General features: G+C 39.4%; 1 protein-coding gene across 5 annotated transcripts in view; it reads right to left on the bottom strand.

Moving 5' to 3' along the window:
* LOC126726074 (GDSL esterase/lipase At5g45960-like) overlaps nucleotides 1–20720 on the bottom strand; it is a 46800-nt gene that overhangs the window by 17917 nt on the left and 8163 nt on the right. Inside the window, exons 4-7 of one of the 5 annotated variants that reach the window (XM_050431198.1) lie at nucleotides 18404–18674; nucleotides 17904–18093; nucleotides 15044–15121; nucleotides 14380–14974 (exon numbers count right to left, since the gene is read on the bottom strand). The exons of 1 other annotated variant lie outside the window; for it this stretch is intronic. In XM_050431198.1, the coding sequence (XP_050287155.1) occupies nucleotides 14929–14974; nucleotides 15044–15121; nucleotides 17904–18093; nucleotides 18404–18674 (585 nt within the window). In that variant the 3' untranslated portion in view covers nucleotides 14380–14928. Of the gene's footprint in view, nucleotides 1–14379; nucleotides 14975–15043; nucleotides 15122–16282; nucleotides 16357–17903; nucleotides 18094–18403; nucleotides 18675–20720 lie in introns of those variants that run through there. 3 more of the 5 variants (XM_050431199.1, XM_050431200.1, XM_050431196.1) reach the window with 3 other exon arrangements.

Genomic DNA, 20720 nt, shown 5'->3' with positions numbered 1-20720 from the left:
ATATATATATATTTATATAATGTGCTCGCCACAACATTTTTTTTTTAAATAAAAAATAAAAATAAAAACTAAAACAATGAAACACTAAAGCTATCCAAGTAACCAAAATATAAATGTGCTCGCCACACCATTTTTTAAAAAAATAAAAATAAAAACTAAAACAATGAAACACTAAAGCTATCCAAGTAACCAACCACTACCTTACTAAGCGTGCAGATGGTAGCGGACTTAAGTTATTTCCTTTCATGCTTCAGTTCTTCTTCTCTCTCACTATTACTATCCAGTTCTAAAGAGTCTCAAATTGCCCAGTTCTCTCTCACAATCACAAATGCGGGTAGTGGCACAACCGCAGGGCACCTCCATTTGGCCACAGACCATAGTGAGGGTAATTTTTCATATCTCTCTCTCTGTAAACTAATTAATGAAGCTACTTGCCAACTTGAGCTGTTATTTACAAGCATGAAGATTTCTAGTGTTGGATCTACTACTAACATTGAGTAGATTAAGGTGCATTTCATTTTAAATATTTACTTAGTTATTCTTATTTATCTAATATGTTACATTTACTTTGTTTTTATTTTACATGTAACATGAACAGGTGCACCTAAGAAATATGATAACTTGAAATGGTCAATGACATCAAATTTCTGATATTGAATTTTTGTTTGTTATTTTATAGTTATGATATTATTAGTGAACTTTGAATTTGAATTGTGTAAACTTTGAATATATATATATATATATATATAAATATATATATATATATATATATTTAATTGGTTTTTTTGAGTTTTAATGGTGGATTTGAACCTAAGTGTTGGAATTTGTTAAAAAAATTGTGCCTTTTCTGTACCAAGTGTGGTGGTTAGAAGCTTAGTTTTTTTGTTTTTAGTAATAATTTATTGCATGGCTTACTAAGTTTGAAATATATATATATATATATATATTTATTAAAATCACATAAAAAAAAAAAAATGAGTCACCTAACTTGACTCGGCCTAACCCATTTCCCTGGCCTAATTTTTATATTATCAAGGACGTAAAAAAGAGAATTATCAAAATCAAACCCTTCGGCCATTATTCCATCAAGCACATTTCCAACATGCCTGAAGGGGTAAAAAACAACATGACGAACCTCAGCTAGATTGGGCTTGACGGATCCTGGCCAATGGGCCGATAGTAGGTGAGAGCCTAGGGCCTAGCATGACTCGAAATACTTGTTATGCACGTTTGAAATCTGATAGAATCCCAAAGGAAATCAGATTCCTAGCACAAGAATAATTCTAGAAGATACACATTAATGAAAGACCCTCTCTGCAAGGAAATGTCTTAACCATCACGTTTGGGATTACTCAAAAGGATTCCTATAAGGAAAAGACTTCTACTTCAAGAAAGAGAGGCCAACCTTCTACTGCTGTAAAAGCCCCAATACCCTCACAAGTTAAGGTACGCATAATTTTCCCTTCTCTAGCACTCTAGAGTTGAGAATAATTCTAACTTGACATTCGGAGGGTATTTGGCCGACACCACACTGGTGCCCTCTGTGAGATCACTTCTTTCTTCTTACAGGTTGTTAGTTTAAGCAAGCATGGATCATGTAGCTCACTGGTGATTTTACGGCATCATCAGTTGGCGCCGTTTGTGGGAACGCGAAGAGTTTAGCTAGACTATTACGTCCCGGACATAAGAGTCGCATGGTACTCACTCGCTCGATGGCTACCAAGAACATTCAAGAAGACGAGCCACCAAGATCTACTGCATTAGAGAGATAGGCCTAGACTCTCATGGTAGCAGTAGAAAGACTCACAAAACAGAACCATGATCTGGAGGAGCAGCTATGCCAAAGGGATGCAGGACCTAACATTCAAGAGGAAAACCAAGAGGGTAACAATGTCGAACGAAGGGACCAGGAGAAGCCATAAGGCAGCAGTGCCCCAAGCAGACCAGAGCGGCAAAACATAAGCCTCCCATCTCTCATGGATTTTACCCCTCCACCTATTATCGCAGAGATGCAGGCGATGAAGAAGCAGATGGAAGTCATGATGAATGCCCTCAAAGGACGAGTATCCACTGATCTCGATGACCTAGTAAACCGAACTGACTCACCATTCACTACCCCCGACAACTCCTTCCCCCTGCCACCAAAATTCCGCATGCCCCAGATCGAAAGCTACGACGGGGTCAAGGACCCCCTAAATCATCTAGAGACTTTCAAGACCCTAATGCACCTTCAAGGGGTACCAGACGAGATCATGTGTAGGGCATTCCCGGCGACGCTGAAGGGCCCTGCGAGGGTTTGGTTCAGTAGATTGACACCGAGCTCCATCAATACTTTCAAGGAGTTGAGCGCCCAGTTCACCTCGCACGTCATAGGCGGACATCAGTACAAAAGGTCCACTGCGTGCTTAATGAGCATCAAGCAGCGAGAAGACGAGACGCTACGGGCCTACATAACTCATTTCAACAAAGAAGTCCTTTCAATTGACGAAGCTGACGATAAGATACTCATAGCTGCATTTACTAGTGGGCTATGGAAGGGTAAATGTTTTTTTTCTTTATGCAAGAATGACCCGAAGACCATGACGGACGTGCTCTACAGAGCTACCAAATACTTGAATGCAGAAGATGCTTTGCTAGCCCGCGAAAAGAAGCCTAAGAAGAGGGAGAGACAGGAGGACACGTGACAAGATAGCGGGCGAAAGGTTGCTAGAACTGGAGATCAACGAGATGAAAAGCGCCCTAGACCCCCCACTGGAAGGTTCACCAATTTCACCCCATTAACCGCCCCGATCGGTCAAGTCTTGATGTAAATCAAAGATGAAGGAGCACTGACGTTCCCAGGTAAATTAAAGGGAGATCCCAACAAAAGGCCAAGGGACAAATATTGTCGCTTTCACCGAGACTACGGGCATGACAGAGCCAACTGCTATGACTTGAAACAGCAGATTGAGACCCTTATTAGACAAGGGAAGCTATAGAGGTTTGTCAGCAGAGAAAGAACCGATCCATCGGAGGAACAGGCCCCCCGTCGGGAGAACGAGCGCCCTAGACCACCAATAAGGGACATAAGAATGATCGTAGGGGGCACAACCGCAGCCGGATCTTCCGAAAACGCCCACAAAACCTATCTTAGGATGGTCCATAGCATCTAACTTACAGGATCCACACCCAAGATGCCGCGAATAGATAACCCGTTATCAGATTTTAAGAGGATGACGCTCGAAGACTTCACCATCCTCATGACGACGCACTTCTAGTCAGCTTGCAAATAGGGGATTATAACATGCATCAGGTCCTCGTCGACAACGGCAATTCAACAGACATCTTGTACTATCCAGCATTCCAGCAAATGAGAATTGACAGGGAGCGATTAACCCCAACGAATGCCCCACTAGTGGGATTTGAGGGAACGAAGGTGTTCCCCTTAGGCGCAATAACATTAGCTGTGATGGCAGGAGACTATCCTCAGCAGATCATTAAGGAGGTAGCTTTTCTCCTGGTCGACTACTCGTCCGCCTACAATGCTATCCTCAGGCGACCCACTCTCAATTCCTGGAAGGCGATAACATCAACGTACCACTTGATGATTAAATTCCCAACGGAGTATGGGGTAGGAGAACTGCGGGGAAATCAAATAGCAGCGCGGGAATGCTATATTGCCATGTTAGAAATGGAGGATCAATAGCAAACAATGTGTATCAGAAAGTAGCAAGCATTAGCAGAGCCAGTTGAAGAGTTAGAAGAGGTGAGACTTGATGACACGCGACCTAAACGAACGACTAAAATTGGAACACTAGCTAGTTGGCCAGTGCGCTAAATGATCACGACTTTCCTCAGAGACAACCAAAACGTGTTCGCCTGGAGTCATGAAGACATGCCAGGGATCGACCCCTTAGTCATGGTCCACAAGTTAAATGTGTCACCCTCATTCCCTCCAATCCGGCAAAAGAAACGAGTCTTTGCCCAGGAGCGGGACAAGGCCATAGTCGAGGAGGTTCGAAAATTACTGGAGGCAGGTTTCATCTGGGAAGTATACTACCCCGATTGGTTGGCACACGTCGTTATGATTAAAAAGGCCAACGGAAATTGGAGGATGTGCGTAGATTTCACGAACCTCAACACGGCTTGCCCTAAAGATAGCTACCCGCTCCCACGGATAGATATCTTGGTGGATTCAACTGCAAGACACCAGCTCTTAAACTTTACAGAAGTTTTCTCCAGCTACAACTAGATCAGGATGGACGAATCTGATCAAGAGAAGACCTCCTTCATCACAAGCCAGAGATTATTTTGCTACAAGGTGATGCCATTCGAACTGAAAAATGCTGGGGCAACATACCAAAGGCTAATGAACAAGATGTTTGCACATCAGATCGGCAAGAATGTACAGGTTTATGTTGACGACATGTTGGTAAAAAGCCTGCACGAAGTTGATCACCTAGACGACCTCAGGGAGACATTCGATATGCTCCGATCATTCAACATGAAACTGAATCCTAACAAGTGCGCATTCGGAGTGACAGCTGGGAAGTTCTTGGGTTTCATGGTGTCCCAAAGAGGAATAGAGGTCAATCCAGAGAAGGTGCGGGTCATAATGGAGTTGGAACCACCAAGGACGATTAAGGAGGTCCAAAGTTTAAACGGGAAGATCGCAGCCCTAAACAGGTTCGTCTCAAGGGCGATGGACAGGTGTTTACCATTCTTCCGCACTCTAAGGAAATCATTTGAGTGGACGGAGGAATGCCAGACGGCATTTAACGACTTGAAGGCGTATCTCTCATCTCCACCGTTGCTCAGTCCATCCATGCTGGGCGAAGAACTCTACTTATATTTAGCCGTTTCACAAGCTGCAGTAAGCGCAACTTTGGTGAGAGAGGAGGATGGATCCCAGAAACCAGTCTACTTTACCAGTCGAGCACTCCGAGGAGTAGAAGAGAGGTACCCCCAGATGGAGAAGTTGGCTTTCGTGTTGGTAATCGCTGCGCGAAGACTTAAGCCATACTTCCAAGCGCATACAATCGTTGTTTTAACGGACAAGCCATTAAGAAAAGCCATGAGTAGCCCAGAAGCAGCAGGAAGAATGGCTTTGTGGGTAGTAGAGCTAAGTGAGTTTGACATCCAATACCGCCTGCGGACAGCCATAAAAGGGCAGGTAGTAGCTGACTTCATCGCCAAGTTCACTCTCGGGGAAGGCCAGGTGGAGGAATAGAAAGAACAATGGAATATCTATACAGACGGATCTTCAAATGGACGAGCTGAAGGAGCTGGAGTAGTGATCCAAACTCCACAGGGGGACAAGATTCAATGTATGATCTGACTGGATTTCCCCACAACCAACAACGAGGTAGAGTATGAAGCTTTGGTGGCAGGGTTAGACCTTGCAAAGGCCACGGGAGCAGAAAACATAGTCGTACACTGCGATTCACAGGTGGTAACGAGTCAGATCAATGGCGACTACGAGTGCAAGAACGATAGAATGAAGAGGTATTTGGAAGAAGTAAAATACCTAATTAGCGACCTCGAAGTCGAATTCATTTAGATCCCAAAGGAAGAAAACGAATGCACCGACCATCTAGCAAAAGCTGCGTCAGCCGAATTTATGCTGGTTCCCGAATAGGTATTATCATTCGTTCAAATCTCCTCACTTATCGATGACGGAACAAATATGCAGGTGGTAAACTCTGAATGCAACTAGACTACGTCATTGATATCCTACCTAAAATCTGGGATGTTACCGGACGAGAAGGGAGCCACAAGAAAGTTGAAGGTCTAGGCATCACGGTTCATGCTGATAAAGGACGTCTTATATAAAAGAGGATTCTCTCGACCATACTTGAGGTGTTTAGGCCAAGAGGAAGCAGATTACGTGATGAAAGAAGTACACGAGGGTATCTGCGGAAACCACTCGGGCACAAGATCACTAGTACATAAGTTGATCCAAGCAGGATACTACTGGCCTACAATGATGAAGGATACGCAAGCCTATGTCCAGTCCTGCGACAAATGCAGAGGTTCAGCAATTTCATCAGGCAGCCATTCGAAGAACTGACACCTATGACGGCACCCTGGCCGTTCGCACAATGAGGACTTGATATCATGGGCCCATTCTCGACGACGATCCGACAGCTAAAACTCCTAGTAGTTGGCATAGACTATTTCACTAAGTGGGTAGAGGCGGAAGCCTTAGCCACCATCACGAAGAAGAACATCCGAAGTTTTTTATGGAGGAATATCATATGTAGGTACAGGATACCCAGAGTACTGGTCTCTGACAACGGTAAGCAATTCGACAACAGCGTGTTCAGAGATTTCTGCTCGGAGCTGGAGATCAAGAATCACTACTCTTCACTCGCACACCTGCAGGCAAACGGACAAGTCAAAGTCACGAACTAGTCCTTACTCAAGATAATCAAGACCTAGCTTAAGGGGGCAAAAGGTATCTGGCCCGATGAACTACCAAGCGTCCTATGGGCATACCAGACCACAGCAAGAACACCCATTGGAGAAACACCATTTCGACTTGCATATGGAACTGAAGCTGTCATTCCCGCAGAAATGGGGCTCATGAGCTACTGGGTGGATAGCTACGACGAAGATAAAAATGAAGAGTCCATACGCCTCCAGCTTGACCTAGTGGACGAAGTCAGAGCGGCAGCAGAGCAGAGATTGGCGCATTATCAGAATCTCATGGCGAAACACTACAACACCAAAGTGAGGCATAAGGACTTCCAGGTCGATGATCTTGTACTACAGAAAGTAATGGGTGCCGCAAGAGATCCTTCACAAGGAAAACTCGGCCCCGACTGGGAAGGACCCTACATGATCGCATCATGGTAAAGGAAGGGGACCTACCACCTCAAGACATTGGACGGACAAAAGCTGTAGCACCCCTGGAACACGGAGCATTTACGGAAATACTACCAGTAGAGAGAAAATATGAACAAATCCCCAATTTCCCAGTTTATTTAAATCTTTCGCTACAATTTACTAGTTTTTCTTTAACTATTCTTGCTACAATCTTTTTGTGCCTTTTTAAACCCAAGGGGGCAGGTACTTTTTGCTATAAACGCATTTTCTTTAAAGAAGAATATTTAGATACAACTTTAATTTTCCACATGGATTTTTATTATGAATGGATAGGCTACACAATGTCTACAAAATAGACAGTCCACAAAGTGGACGAATCGTCCCAAAAGGATGGGGGTTTGAAGTCCAACATGGACGGCTATAAGACAGTTTACAAAGTGGACGGATCACCCAAGGGTGAAAACAATTTACATAGTCCGCAAAGTGGATGGATCACCTAGAGGGTGAATAATTTACAGTCCACAAAGTGGACGGATCACCCAAGGGTGAAAACAATTTACATAGTCCATAAAGTAGACGGATCACCTAGAGGGTGAATAATTTACAAAATCCACAATGTGGATGGATCATCCAAAGGGTGAAAATAATTTACAATGTCCTCAAAGTGGACGGATCACCCAAGGGTGAAAACAATTTACATAGTCCACAAAGTGGACGGATCACCTAGAGGGTGAATAATTTACAAAGTCCACAAAGTAGACGGATCATCCAAAGGGTGAAAATAATTTACAATGTCCTCAAAGTGGACGAATCACCCAAGGGTGAAAACAATTTAGATAGTCCAGAAAGTGGACGGATCACCTAGAGGGTGAATAATTTACAGTCCACAAAGTGGACGAATCATCTAAAGGGTGAAAATAATTTACAATGTCTACAAAGTGGACAGATCACCCAAGGGTGAAAACAATTTACATAGTCCATAAAATGGACAAATCACCTAGAGGGTGAATAATTTACAAAGTCCACAAAGTGGACAGATCATCCAAAGGGTAAAAATAATTGACAATGTCCTCAAAGTGGACAGATCACCCAAGGGTGAAAACAATTTACATAGTCCACAAAGTGGACGGATCACCTAGAGGGTGAATAATTTACAAAGTCCACAAAGTGGACAGATCATTCAAAAGGTGAAAATAATTTACAATGTCCTCAAAGTGGACAGATCACCCAAGGGTGAACAATTTACAGTCCACAAAGTGGACAGATCATCCAAAGGGTGAAAATAATTTACAATGTCCACAAAGTGGACGGATCACCCAAGGGTGAAAACAATTTACAAAGCCCACAAAGTGGACGGATCACCCAAAGGGCGAATAGTTTACATAGTCCACAAAGTGGACGAATCACCAAAGTTAGAATAATTACGAAGTCCACAAAATGGACGGATCACTCTCATGATGAGGATAGTCACCAACTCCACAGACTAGACGGATCATGCATAGGCTAGAAACATTCGTATTCCACAAAGTAGACAGATAAAAAAAAGAGTCCATAAATGCACGGGTAACTAGTTCGAAATAGACGAATACCAGACCGTCAACACTGTTACAAAAAAATTACAATGACAGATATATACTTAAATTTCTCCTTTTTAAAGAGGACGGATATTTATGCAAATCTCAAACAATAAAATATAGCAAGCATAAAAATTATAAGATAATGCACTACTGACGGATAAGACCCTTAAAGGGTAATTGTTTAATACAAAAAATGAAGGACGGATCGTTCTCAAAATAAATAAAAAAAAAAAAAAAGAAGATGAAAAATTTCTACACTTTTGGGTCGGCATCTTGAACATTTTTAGCTTGAATTGATTCTCCGTCACCCTGAACTGCATCCTCACCAAAAAGGTTGTCAGTGTTCTCTGAAGCGACGGGCAAAGTAGACGTCTGGCCTTGGTCGTCAACTTTTATCATTGACACATCGAGATCAGGATAGGCTCTCTTAATTTGACGGAGCGAGTCATCAAAGCCTTGAAGGAATGAGTCCGCCAGCTCGCCCAGTAAAGCGTCGGATTCACGATACTCTCGGATCGCTACCTCCTTAGCCTGACGGATCATTTCCTTTAAGTCTTGGATTTCTTTTTCTTTGATCTCCAAAGCCTTCACCGCCTCGTCCGTCTTCTGCTCAAGCTCTTTCCTTGCCTGCTCTGAGAGGTCAAACTTCTTCTCCATAGTGGACTTCCACTTGTGAAGTTAACCAAGCTCATCCTCCGCATGCTCTGCCTTTGCTCGCACACAATCCAGAGCCGCTTCACAATTAAGACACCGATCCATTAAACCCTTCATCATGACCAAGGACTGGAACAAATAAATTGAAAAGTGTTAGACAAAAACTAAGCAGAGTAGACGAGCTTAAACAGACGGATAAAGGTTACCTGCGCAACAGCAAAGAAACCCGTCTCCCCCATTGCCTCCGTCGAGTGATTGCCCAGATCCTCATAGTCCTCCGACGAGATGATAGAGGAAAGCTTCTCCAAGGCAAATTTGGGGAGTCGTCACGGAGGAGAGGAGGAGGTTTCTTTTAGCTCGTGGACGGGGCCTTCATAAGGCCTTTGCCAGACCCATGCTTTGCTGGGGTGACGGTCTTCACACCCTCAGCCATCAACCCTATGACAGGCTCCAGAGATACCTTTTGCTGCTTCTGTGGACGGTCAGATTTTGACGAAGGTTTCCTTTTTGTCGACGGAGCCGTCCCCTTAGGAACCACCTCCCCGGACTCCTTTTTCTTGACGGCCTGTGATTTTATTAGCGCCCTCCTCTTTGCGTCGTCCATCTCTGTAAAGATGGACGGATGAAGTTATTTAAAGTTGAAACTAGTTTTGCAAAGTAAAGGTTGACAGACTTACATTTGTGAATTCTTTCATCATATCTGACGGCTTCAAGAGTGGGCTCAGGACCGTCACAATACCAGTGGATGGTGTTCGGATTTACCAACTTTACCCAAGTCCTTTCTTTCGGCTTGGTCTTCTGAAAAAATCTTCTCGAGGAAGCTAAACTCCTCAATACTAACTTGTGGGCGCCGTCTACCTGCAGAGAAAATGGACGGTTAGAAGAAAGAGCCATAACTGACGAATATAAAAAGTATTTGCAAAAACAGGACGAATGCATACGAGATGAATGTAATACTCCCCAAGTTGTGTCGACGGGCATTACTCCGTCTCCCCTGGACGGTTCATCCACTCGTTACCCTTTAGGAAGAAGTAATGACTCTTCCAATCTCTATTAGAGTTAGGTGTTTCAAAGATGACCTTCAACAAGGGGCTCCTACTGGCAAAACTATACATTCCTCTTGACCTGTCTATTTCGTCTGGACGGTAGCAATGAAGGAATTCATGCACCGTCAGCCTAATAGTGCCATCTGTCATAGCACCATAGAGAATCTCTATTGCTATGAAGACCCTCCAGGCGTTTGGGGATATCTGGGTGACGGATAGACCCAAATATTTTAAAATTTCTCTATGAAGGGTACTTAGCGGAAACCTAAGTCCCGCCTTCAGCATCTGCTCGTACACTTCGACACCTTCTACCCCCTCATAATAACATTTCTCTGATACGTAGGGCAAACGGATTGGAATGTAGTCCGAAATTTGAAAGTGTTCCCTAAAGGTGCTGAAATGTTTCTCCTTGATGACGAATGTGAATTTATGCACCGTCCACTCTGGTAGTATGATGAACTTCCTAAGTCCATCAACACCGATGATGGATCCCAATGCTTGATCCTCATTGTCATCAGAAGTACCTTCTAGCTCAGCCATCTCCGTATCCTTATTTGTTGAGGACGAGGAAGAGGTGGACGGACTCCTCTCTTCTCCAGGACTGTTTGGGTCTCTATGACCGGACGGGTATACTTCCTTGTATTCCGTCCCGTCACAAACCACTGACTGGTTACTTGACGCATTAGATATTGCCTACAATTGACCTAAGATTGACGGATCTAAGAGTATTGACGTGTGTGTAGGTCTAGCTAAATATAAGCACAAATGCAAGACTTAAATAATAATAACAATACTCACCGCTCTCTGAAGTAACTGAAGGTCGATGGGTATGGATGTACGATGGAGTGCTCTGACAAGGTTGACGGTGGCGCTCTGACAATGTGTTTTGGCTGTAAAGAGTAGAAATGAGGATGGAGATGTGTGTTATATATACCTGAAATGCACGGAAGACGAAGCGACGCTTCGATCCAGTACAAAATCCAATCAAAATGTGACACGTGGAACGCCTCATAAATACTTGACAACCTGTCAACAAATGTTCGCTATTCATGTCCTCTTGGAAAGTCGTCAACTTCTGGAAACTTCAAATCGTCAACTTCAGGAGTTTTCAATCGACAACCTAAGTAAATCTTGGACCGTCAACCCCAATTAAAATTGAACCGTCACCCTTTGATCTGACCACCTAAATCATGACGGACCATAGGGTGAAGGGGGCAACTAAAGGGGTAAAAAACAACATGATGAACCTCAGCTAGATTGGGCCTGACGGATCCTGGCCAATGGGCTGGCAGTAGGTGAAAGCCCAGGGCCTAGCATGACTTGAAATACCTGTTATGCACGTTTGAAATCTGATAGAATCCCAAAGGAAATCAAATTCCTAGCATAAGAATAATTCTAGAAGATACGCATTAATGAAAGACCCTCTCTACAAGGAAATGCCTTGACCATCACATTTGGGATTACTCAAAAGGATTCCTATAAGGAAAAGGCTTCTACTTCAAGGAAGAAAGCCCAACCTTCTACTGCTATAAAAGCCCTAATACCCTCAAAAGTTAAGGTACGCATAATTTCCCATTCTCTAGCACTCTAGAGTTAAGAATAATTCTAACTTGACCTTCGGAAGGTATTTGGCCGACACCACACCGGTGCCCTTTGTGAGATCACTTCTTTCTTCTTGCAGGTTGTTAGTTTAAGCGAACGTGGATCATGTAACTCACTGGTGATTTTACGGCATCATCAATGCCCATTAGAAGTCAAATGCACCCAGAGTTTTCAAGTTCTTACTCAATCACTTTAATTAAATTCCTTCTCATTTGACTTACCCTAAGGAAAAAAAAAAAGGGTTTCTTCTCTTTGATATATCACCGCATCTATGTATTATCTCTTGCTTTGATGTTAAGCATATAAAGTTCTTCTTTTGTGTCGTTTTAAATTTTTTCTCTTGTTAATATTTTATGGTGACGCGTGCGGCTTCTAATTAAATTGTATTCCCAGCTATTCAGATTTCGTCATCCAAAACATTCTTGGGCCTCAAGAAATGGCCAACCTAATAATATGGTTACCAAGCATATTGGTTTACGGTACCTAATTATTTGGGTCGGTTTAATTATATGGGCATAATTTTATTTTATTTTTATTTTTTAATTTCTGTTTACCATGCATAAAAGGTGGCAATATGGAGTGGTCTAAAATGGAACTAGCTTTCCCTTTGCACCTTTTTACTATGGCGAGCTTCAAACATCTACTAGAAAACCCCCTTGCCTCCACTTGGTTATTCAAAATATTCTTTCAGCATAAAAAAGAAAAGAAAAAAGAAGGCTACTCAAAAAGGAGGAAAAAGTAAAAGAAAATGTTGAAACTTGGAGAAATGTGAACATTTCTTGAATAGTAAGTAGTTTCAGTTTAGAGGAAAGGAGTGTCTGAAAAGGGTGGTTTTTAAAATTAGGATCTATATTTGAACAAGTATTTAAAAAAATGCCCTTCTTCTTCTTAAATGTATTTTCAAAGAAACAATGAAGCTCTTAGGGCACGTTTGGTACATGTGTTTAAACACATGTTTTCAGTTTTAAACAATATTACACGTATTTTCACATACTTTTTCACCCACACGTATTTCTAAAAAATACAAACAACGTTACTAGAGTAACATTACCACACTTTTTCACACAAGCATTATCCTTGTAAAATCAGTAACTTCAACAACTAGTCAACGCGGTTTACAATTTACACATAAACACTTATTTTCTGCTATATTTCTGCTAATCTCTTAAATATCTGAATTCTTACAATCTACCCCTTGAAGTTAATACTGTTTTAGGCTACGTTTGGTTCAATGGAAAGTCAATTTTGAGTGTAAAATGATTTCAAGGAAAATTGTTTTCCCGTAAGGAAAATGAAATCCAGATGTTTGGTTCTGCAATGCAAAACAATCCAGAAAACAATTTCCAATGTTTGGTAACGTTCTTAGTCATTTTCTCAACTCCCAAACTCAACCACCACCATCCACCACATAACCAATTAATCTGAAAAATCATAATCAAAATCAAAACCCATTAATCTCAAAATCAATATCAAAACCCATAATCCACCACCATTGAAACCCACAAACCACCATAGCCAACGATCCACCACCCCCAATCGACCACCATCAACGCTTAAACTCACCCCCACCACCACTGAAACCCATGAATCACCCCAACCACCAATCCTCCAAAACCCAAGCAAAAATGTTATTTTACCAACAAAAAAAAAAAAAAAATGAATGCAGTGGCGGCGTGGGTGGAAGAAGGATGGGTCTGATGAGTGAGAGATAGGATGAAGGTGAAGTAGACGAGAATCTGCCTTCATCGGTAGAGGGGCTTGCAAGCACGACGGTGAGGCTATGGGTCGAGGACTGGGATGTGGTGAAATCAGGGTGGGTTTAGCTGGGTTCATTGAAGATGGGTTTGAGCACGACGGAGAAGCTGAGGCGATGCGATTAGATCGGTGATGGGTTTAAGCGGTGCGATCAGACCGGCGGGGCCGTGGGTCGGGGACTGGAACTGGGCTTCACCGGCAATAGCTCTCTCCATCCTTTGGCTTGGGCTTGGCGTGAGTGATAAGAGTGAGTAAGGAGAGAAATTTTCTGAGGACAATGGAAATGATTTGAAGGTAAAATGAAAGTGTAAAATGATTTACGGGTGTGGGGTGGGTATTTTACAATCAATGGAAATGATTTTTTGTTTGACCAAATTTTCCATGCACAACTATTTCGCAGGGTGTAAATTGTTTTTCCGAATTCATTTTCAGTCGAAACAAACGCAACCTTACTTCCATTATTCTAAGAATACAAAATTATAATATGTACAAAGTCAATTTACAATCCATTTCAAGCTTAATATTTTATCTCTGAGTTCAATCACAATGACCCAAATGATATGGCACTAGATATACTGTTAAATTTGTAATATTTAATTTGAATTAAATTTGTAATATTTAATTTGAATTATAAAATGTAAATTCATTTTAAATGCAGAGGATAGTAATAACACACATGGATTGTATATGCCATTAGGCCATAAAGCCATTGGCCACAGTTGCTTGTTCTATTTATTAGTGATAAGAAGAACAATATTATAATATGTATCTGAAGGTGTATACAGGCAGACATGTGACGAAGGTATGACTAATGAGGTATAATACAAACATGCCAAAATATATGTGCACCACGCAAAGGCAATTATAAAAATGTAAATTATACTCTAGCCAGCTTTCAATTCTTCTGCTTCTCTTTTTCTTATGTAATTAATCATGAATTGTAGGAAGGTTTTCCAATATGACATACGAAGTACATAGTATCTATACAAATGATTAGACCAACCACACAAGTCAACATGGGAGCCATATAATATACAGCCTGAGCTATTTTCATGGTGTTTTAATCCTAATATCCTCCTTGATTTTAGCAGTCAGTGGATGAAACCACAAGTTTCCAACTGGATTCCCATTGTTAAAAGTAGGATAAAGCATTGCTGAGTCTGAGCTGTTCAAATTACGCGTCTAGTTCTAATGCTTCATATTTCTCAACTCCAAATCTTCCCTCTCCCCTCTTCTATATTTTTATGTGACTTTTGGAGATAAAAGAGTTTGTAATTGGCAATATGGCTGAAAATGGTGAAGATTATGCGGCATCTGGAGCAATGTTAGGGAACGTGTGGGCAAGCTTTATTGGTGGGGATGGAGCAGGTGAAGGAACAAAAGATACATCAGAAATTTCCAATTCCTGGGATGAACTGCCTAGTCTTGATGGGAAAGACAGGTCGATGAAAGTTCTACAACGTTTACCAAGTCTAGGAAGGTGGATATCAATGGGAGCCGAGGCCTGGGAAGAGCTTCTTGATGGTATTAGCCCTGCAAACAATATGCAACAGTCGTGTAATGACAAGCTAGAAAGCAATTCTGCAACAGACTCGTGCTTACCGGAGACTAATGTAAGAGTAGAGAAGGTGGCTACACGTCACTACCGGGGTGTGAGGAGGCGGCCATGGGGAAAGTATGCTGCAGAGATTAATGAAATGATAAGTCCATATATGGGAGAGACGGGACCTTGTTTTATTCCTTGACTGTTGGCTTTAATAATCAATAAGTTACTTTCGTTTTTAAAAAAATAGGGTTATTATAAATCTTATTAAATTAGTTTTAGAGATTTTTTATGCGTCACAATTTATAAAAAGTAATTAAGGTGTATTTATTTACTTTTTTCTGGATGAATTAGTGTATTTCTTTACTGTATCATTAAAGCCACATCAATCACACCTTTTGTTAAGATAGTTTTGTAAGATTTTTATAATAAAATTGATAGTATTTTAGCAATTTTTTCTTCAAAGAGTTAGAAAATTCTAAAACTATTATTAATTTTATTACAAAATGTTTATAAAATGATTTGATAATTATTATGATGAGTGCAACATTAACAACATAATAAATAAATAGATGAAAAAATTAAGCAAAATATTTTAGGCAAAATACATTAAAATTTTCAATTAAATTCAAATACTTAGTTGCATTAACCAATTTAACCTAATATAATTAGGTGTTCTTAGAGCATTCCCATCAAATATTCTAAAAAATTTAACATTTACCATCTCAAAAATCAATTTTATAATATGTAACACATCACTTTATTACAACATCTTTTACACCAAAACTTTATATTTTTAACACTTCATTTAAATATTCTTTCTTTATCATTTTTTATTATTTTTTATTCTTCCTCTCTTTTTCTGTGTCTCTCTCTCCTTTGTGTCTCTCTTTCTCAACCCAATGTTGTTGGCCACCATATCCACCCACCCATATCACAATCACCACATCCACCCACCATCGTCGCCACTAGCTACCAGCCAAATCCATCACAACCACAAACAACAGCAAAAAAAAAAAAAAAAAAAAAAAAAAATCTATCCAACGTCTTCACCCATCCACCAAAACCACCATCAATGCCACAAATAACCTGCAAATCCAAACCCTACCACCGCAGCCCAGCCTCACCCCAATACCAATAGCCACTATTCTCAACCCCAGCCAAAACCCACCACCCTGATCTCAACTCTATCAAAACCATCGCCAAGCACCACCGATACCCACTAAATCACAAACCATACCCATCCACCACCATCGGTCCACCACAAAACTATACCCATCCAAAACCACAAACCATACATATCCAAACCATACCCATCCACCACTGGTCCATCCACCGACAAGCTTGCGACGTTGCAGACGAAGAGCTTTTACTGATCAGCGACGTGTAGGGATCGGCGATAGGCAGAAATCAGTGATGAGCAGTGATCAGCAACGAGAGTGATCAGTGACGAGCAGAGATCAGGTTTTGGAAGAAGAGTCAACGCCAGACCACAACAGACCATGAAACACCGAAGAGATAGGAGAGAAGAGGGAAGAGAGAAATGAGATAGGAAAGAGAGATAGAAAAGAAATAGCTCTATTGGGGGAATAAAAAACCTTTTTTTTTTTTTTAACAATCCAGCTACAATGAGCTTGTATTGATACAAGCTCACTATAGCTTGATGCTAAATCTTTTAAGATTTCGCATATTTGATGGAAGTGGATTTTTATCATTTGAGGTGCTAAAAATGCTAAAAAATAGTATTTAGCATTTTTAGCACCTTTAATGAGGATGCTCTTAGAAAAGATAATACTAATTGTGTTTTATAGGTGAATGCAACTAAGTGTTTGAATTCAATTGAGAACCTAATATACTAAATCTAAAATAATGTACCTAAGTTTTATCTCAAATAAAAAATACTACGAATTTCTTTTTTTGATGAACAAAATACTACAAATTTCACTAAATAAGTGATAAGACTTACAAATGGATATGTCAAAAAAAAAAAAAAAACTATTTCAAACATTCAGTTATTAAATTGTTAAAGTACATTAATCACATTCATTAACATATTAATTTATAAATATTTTATAGTAAAATTTATAGTAGTTTTAATTAACATTTTCATTACCTTATTGTTTTATAATTTTAAAAATGACATATAAATTTGTAAGACCTATGTACCATAGTAAATGTCTAGTATAACACTACTTAAAATTTTCATATCCGTTTCGCAAATAGTTAAGGTGGCAAATTAACATTGATTAGACTAATATCACTTTCGTATGAATAAATTATTAACACTACTTGTATTATATACATAATTGGTTATGTTTGTGTGAAATTTCTTCATTTTTCCCATTAATCTTAAGAGATTAAATTCTATAAGGATATGGTGTAAAACTCATGTTTTACCTCTTCAATCCCAACATGTCATATCATCTTATCACATATTTAAGAATAAACATAATCACACTCAATCAATTCTAATACTCATATCTAAATCGAACCAAATTGGGAATCTATCGAGATGTTATTAGGTGTAATAAGATATATTGAATTTTAAGTAAAATGCTGATATGATAGTCACTTATTGGATGGTGTAAAACATGGGTTTTACACCCCATCCTTATAGAATTTAATCTCTAATCTTAAAGGTAATGGCACTTCCTTTCCCAAAAATTAAATTAAAAACTCGAGTAAGATTAAATCAAACCAATCCATTACGGAAAGCAAGGTAGAAGAAATCTTTCACAATTTGCTCTTTGAACAAAGATCACTGATATTGATGGCCACTGGAATATTTTTATTTTACCCTTTTTATTGTCTGGACATATTCATATTGAGCTTTAGTATATAGGAACTAGGAAGTGATAATCATATGTTTAAATCAATCTCTGCTTTGCAAGCAATGATTAATTGATCATTGAATCTTACCCGCTGGTGATGAGATCTATTGTAGAACGAATGTCCTTAAAGACAACATTGTATGCCATTTCAGTAGGATGTATTGCATCCCAAAATACATACTTAGAAGCATCGGTGCACACAGTTGAAGCTTGATTACACAAAATTGATGTTTCTACATATCCAGATCCACAACATCCGACATTAACCTCTTCATACCCTACAACAAAAATCACAGCTGATCAGTGAGTTGTGATTGTACTAAAGTTCTAAAAAAAGAATTCAAGTTAGATTTAGGCATAATCCTCAATGGCCAATTTTTTTAGATACGGTAGAATTTCAACTTATGACGTTCATTTTATGATAATTACTCTTTATTATCATGTCAAAACACCAGTTGATATATTTTTGGTGTAATTAGAGTTCGAATTTCATACCTTTTACTCTATAATAAGATATTTAACCAATTGAACTAACTAGAACCTACTTTATAGTCAATTTTAGGGTTACCCAAAAAACTATCCACTCACCATATTTTTCAGGGTATTGAACCATGTCAAACAACGGTCCATATATGTCAACGTAATAGATTTTGGCACCATGATTTGCTGAACTTTGTTGCATCTCATCCAATTCAGTTTGAAGCATTTGATTATAATCTCTTGCCACAGAGGAATACTGTTCGATACAACTACGATTGGTGAAAGTATTGTTGGAAGAAAAGGTGTCAACAATTGGCAAGCAGCCCATTGGAGGTAGCCCACACACCGCTATCTTTCGAGCCCCTTCATCCCACAAACCCTATAAAGCATAAACACAGATATCTCATCAGATTTGCATAACATAGGATATTCCAGATTGTGACTTAAAATTTGTCATTTAATTCAACGAATAAAATCTGTCATTTAATTGACACCCTTAATTTGTAGAAAGGGCTTTATTGGACTTTCTTGTTCTAGATGATTTTGGTGTCTCTGTGGTACCAAGTAAGAGAGAATTTGTTTTAAACTTTACAAATCATATTTTTCAAAGCAATCATGTCCATACATTCCTTTTCTTCTTCTTTCTTTTTCTTAGATATTCTTTGTTGTGGCTTCTTCTTTCTTTCCATTTTGGGGTATGCCCTTAAATGATTATAAATTGCTCTGATCCAGAGTTTAAAGTTAAAAGGTGTTCATGAATCCCAAACGCAATATAATTTAACTTATGTAAGTAGTACTATGAGGAGAAAGAACAAAGGAAGTAAATAATTGACTTCATGACAGATCCTTGATATACTATGTATGGGGTTTTGCTTTCTTTTGAAATTTTCTAACAAATTTGTTACCTAAAAAAATTCAATGAATTCCTCGGGTTGCTTTTAGAAGTCTTAGAATTAATTTGGATGATTTTATTCATCCAAAACTAATTTTGGTGATTTTATTTTTTATTTTTTTAATGATGGGATATGTGACTAAAAGTGTTTTTTCTATACAATTTTTTTTTTTAAAGTGTTACAACTACAATATTTTCACAACGAATTTTAGGTATTAAATTATTACTGGTTATAATTTGAACATATCATTTAAATTAATTTTTTATCCATCAGTAACAAACTAACAGTCAGTAACAACCTAATATTTAAGATTTGTTATGAAAGTTTTATGAACATAGTAACATTTATCATTTTGTTTAACTTGGCAACTCAGCTGGATAAGTAGATATGGATCTTTTGATTGAAATTTCAGACAATGCCAGCAATGTATTATACTAGCTATTATGTACATGTTTGGGGGAGGAGGGGGGACATTGCAAGCTAATATCTCAATTCGATCACTCCAACCCCATATCATCACTACCTTCATTGCTCTCCTAACTCTGTCAGCAGAGACAGAACCAGTTACTCCTCTTACCTTGTGGTCCAATGGTGAAACGTGTATAGAGCATGAGATGTAAGGGAACATCCGAACGTTTATGGGTGTGATTGGTGTTGGCCCCCGCTTGTAGTACTTGAAGGAGTGAATGCTATTATCTCAATTCAGCAATTTACCATTTGATCTCTCTAAATATTTCTTTTTCTTTTTTTCCTCTCAAAATATCTTGTATCAATTGGTATTAGAGCTAGGCATAGAGAAAAAATTATTTAGATGTTTGGAGAAATACGCTATCATGAAAATGGTGTAGGAAATAAGGAGGGTGATAAACAAATTAAAGAAATCAACTAAGGAGGGTAATAAAGACAATGGGAGCTTTATAAAGTCACATTATTTTAGCTTCATGATTGAAGACATTATTGTAAAGTCACACGATACACATTCCTTTTAGTAGAAGGAAGTGGTCCATTGTAAGCGAAAAGACCTAGGACCAAGTACATATACAACCACAAATTCCAGATGGGTAGGATTTATTACACACCCTATTATACACTCACGCCCATGCTCTGCTCATAAATGTGTGAACGAGTTTTACCCAATTTCAGATTATGCCGGTGAGGGAAAGGGTCTGACTTTAATGGGTAAGGAATGGTACGTGTATGACTGAGTGCACGAGGTGAAAGGGAACGCGCGTGGGTGTAGTTGGTCCCATATGGGCAGCACTTGAAGGTGTGAATGAGTGGGACAATCCTTTGAGAGACATTAGGAGCTGAGTGTTTTGAGTTTATTTGCTTCTGTTGAATCTGTTCAGGATAAGCTCTTAGCCTAAGAGATTATAATAGCTCATGATTATAGAGATTAAAGAGTGGGTCCAAATTAAGATTAGGTTATAGACTTTTGTATGAACTAATTGCAAACCCAAACCCACGTAATGTAATGTGTGCAAATATATAATTATTTTGTTTATTGAAGATAATATATTATGATTAATTGT

The sequence above is a fragment of the Quercus robur genome, chromosome 5, assembly GCF_932294415.1.
Source record: "Quercus robur chromosome 5, dhQueRobu3.1, whole genome shotgun sequence".
Classification (NCBI taxonomy): Eukaryota; Viridiplantae; Streptophyta; class Magnoliopsida; order Fagales; family Fagaceae; genus Quercus; species Quercus robur.
Note: the sequence above shows the minus strand (reverse complement) of the source record. Positions and strands in the feature narration are given on the sequence as shown.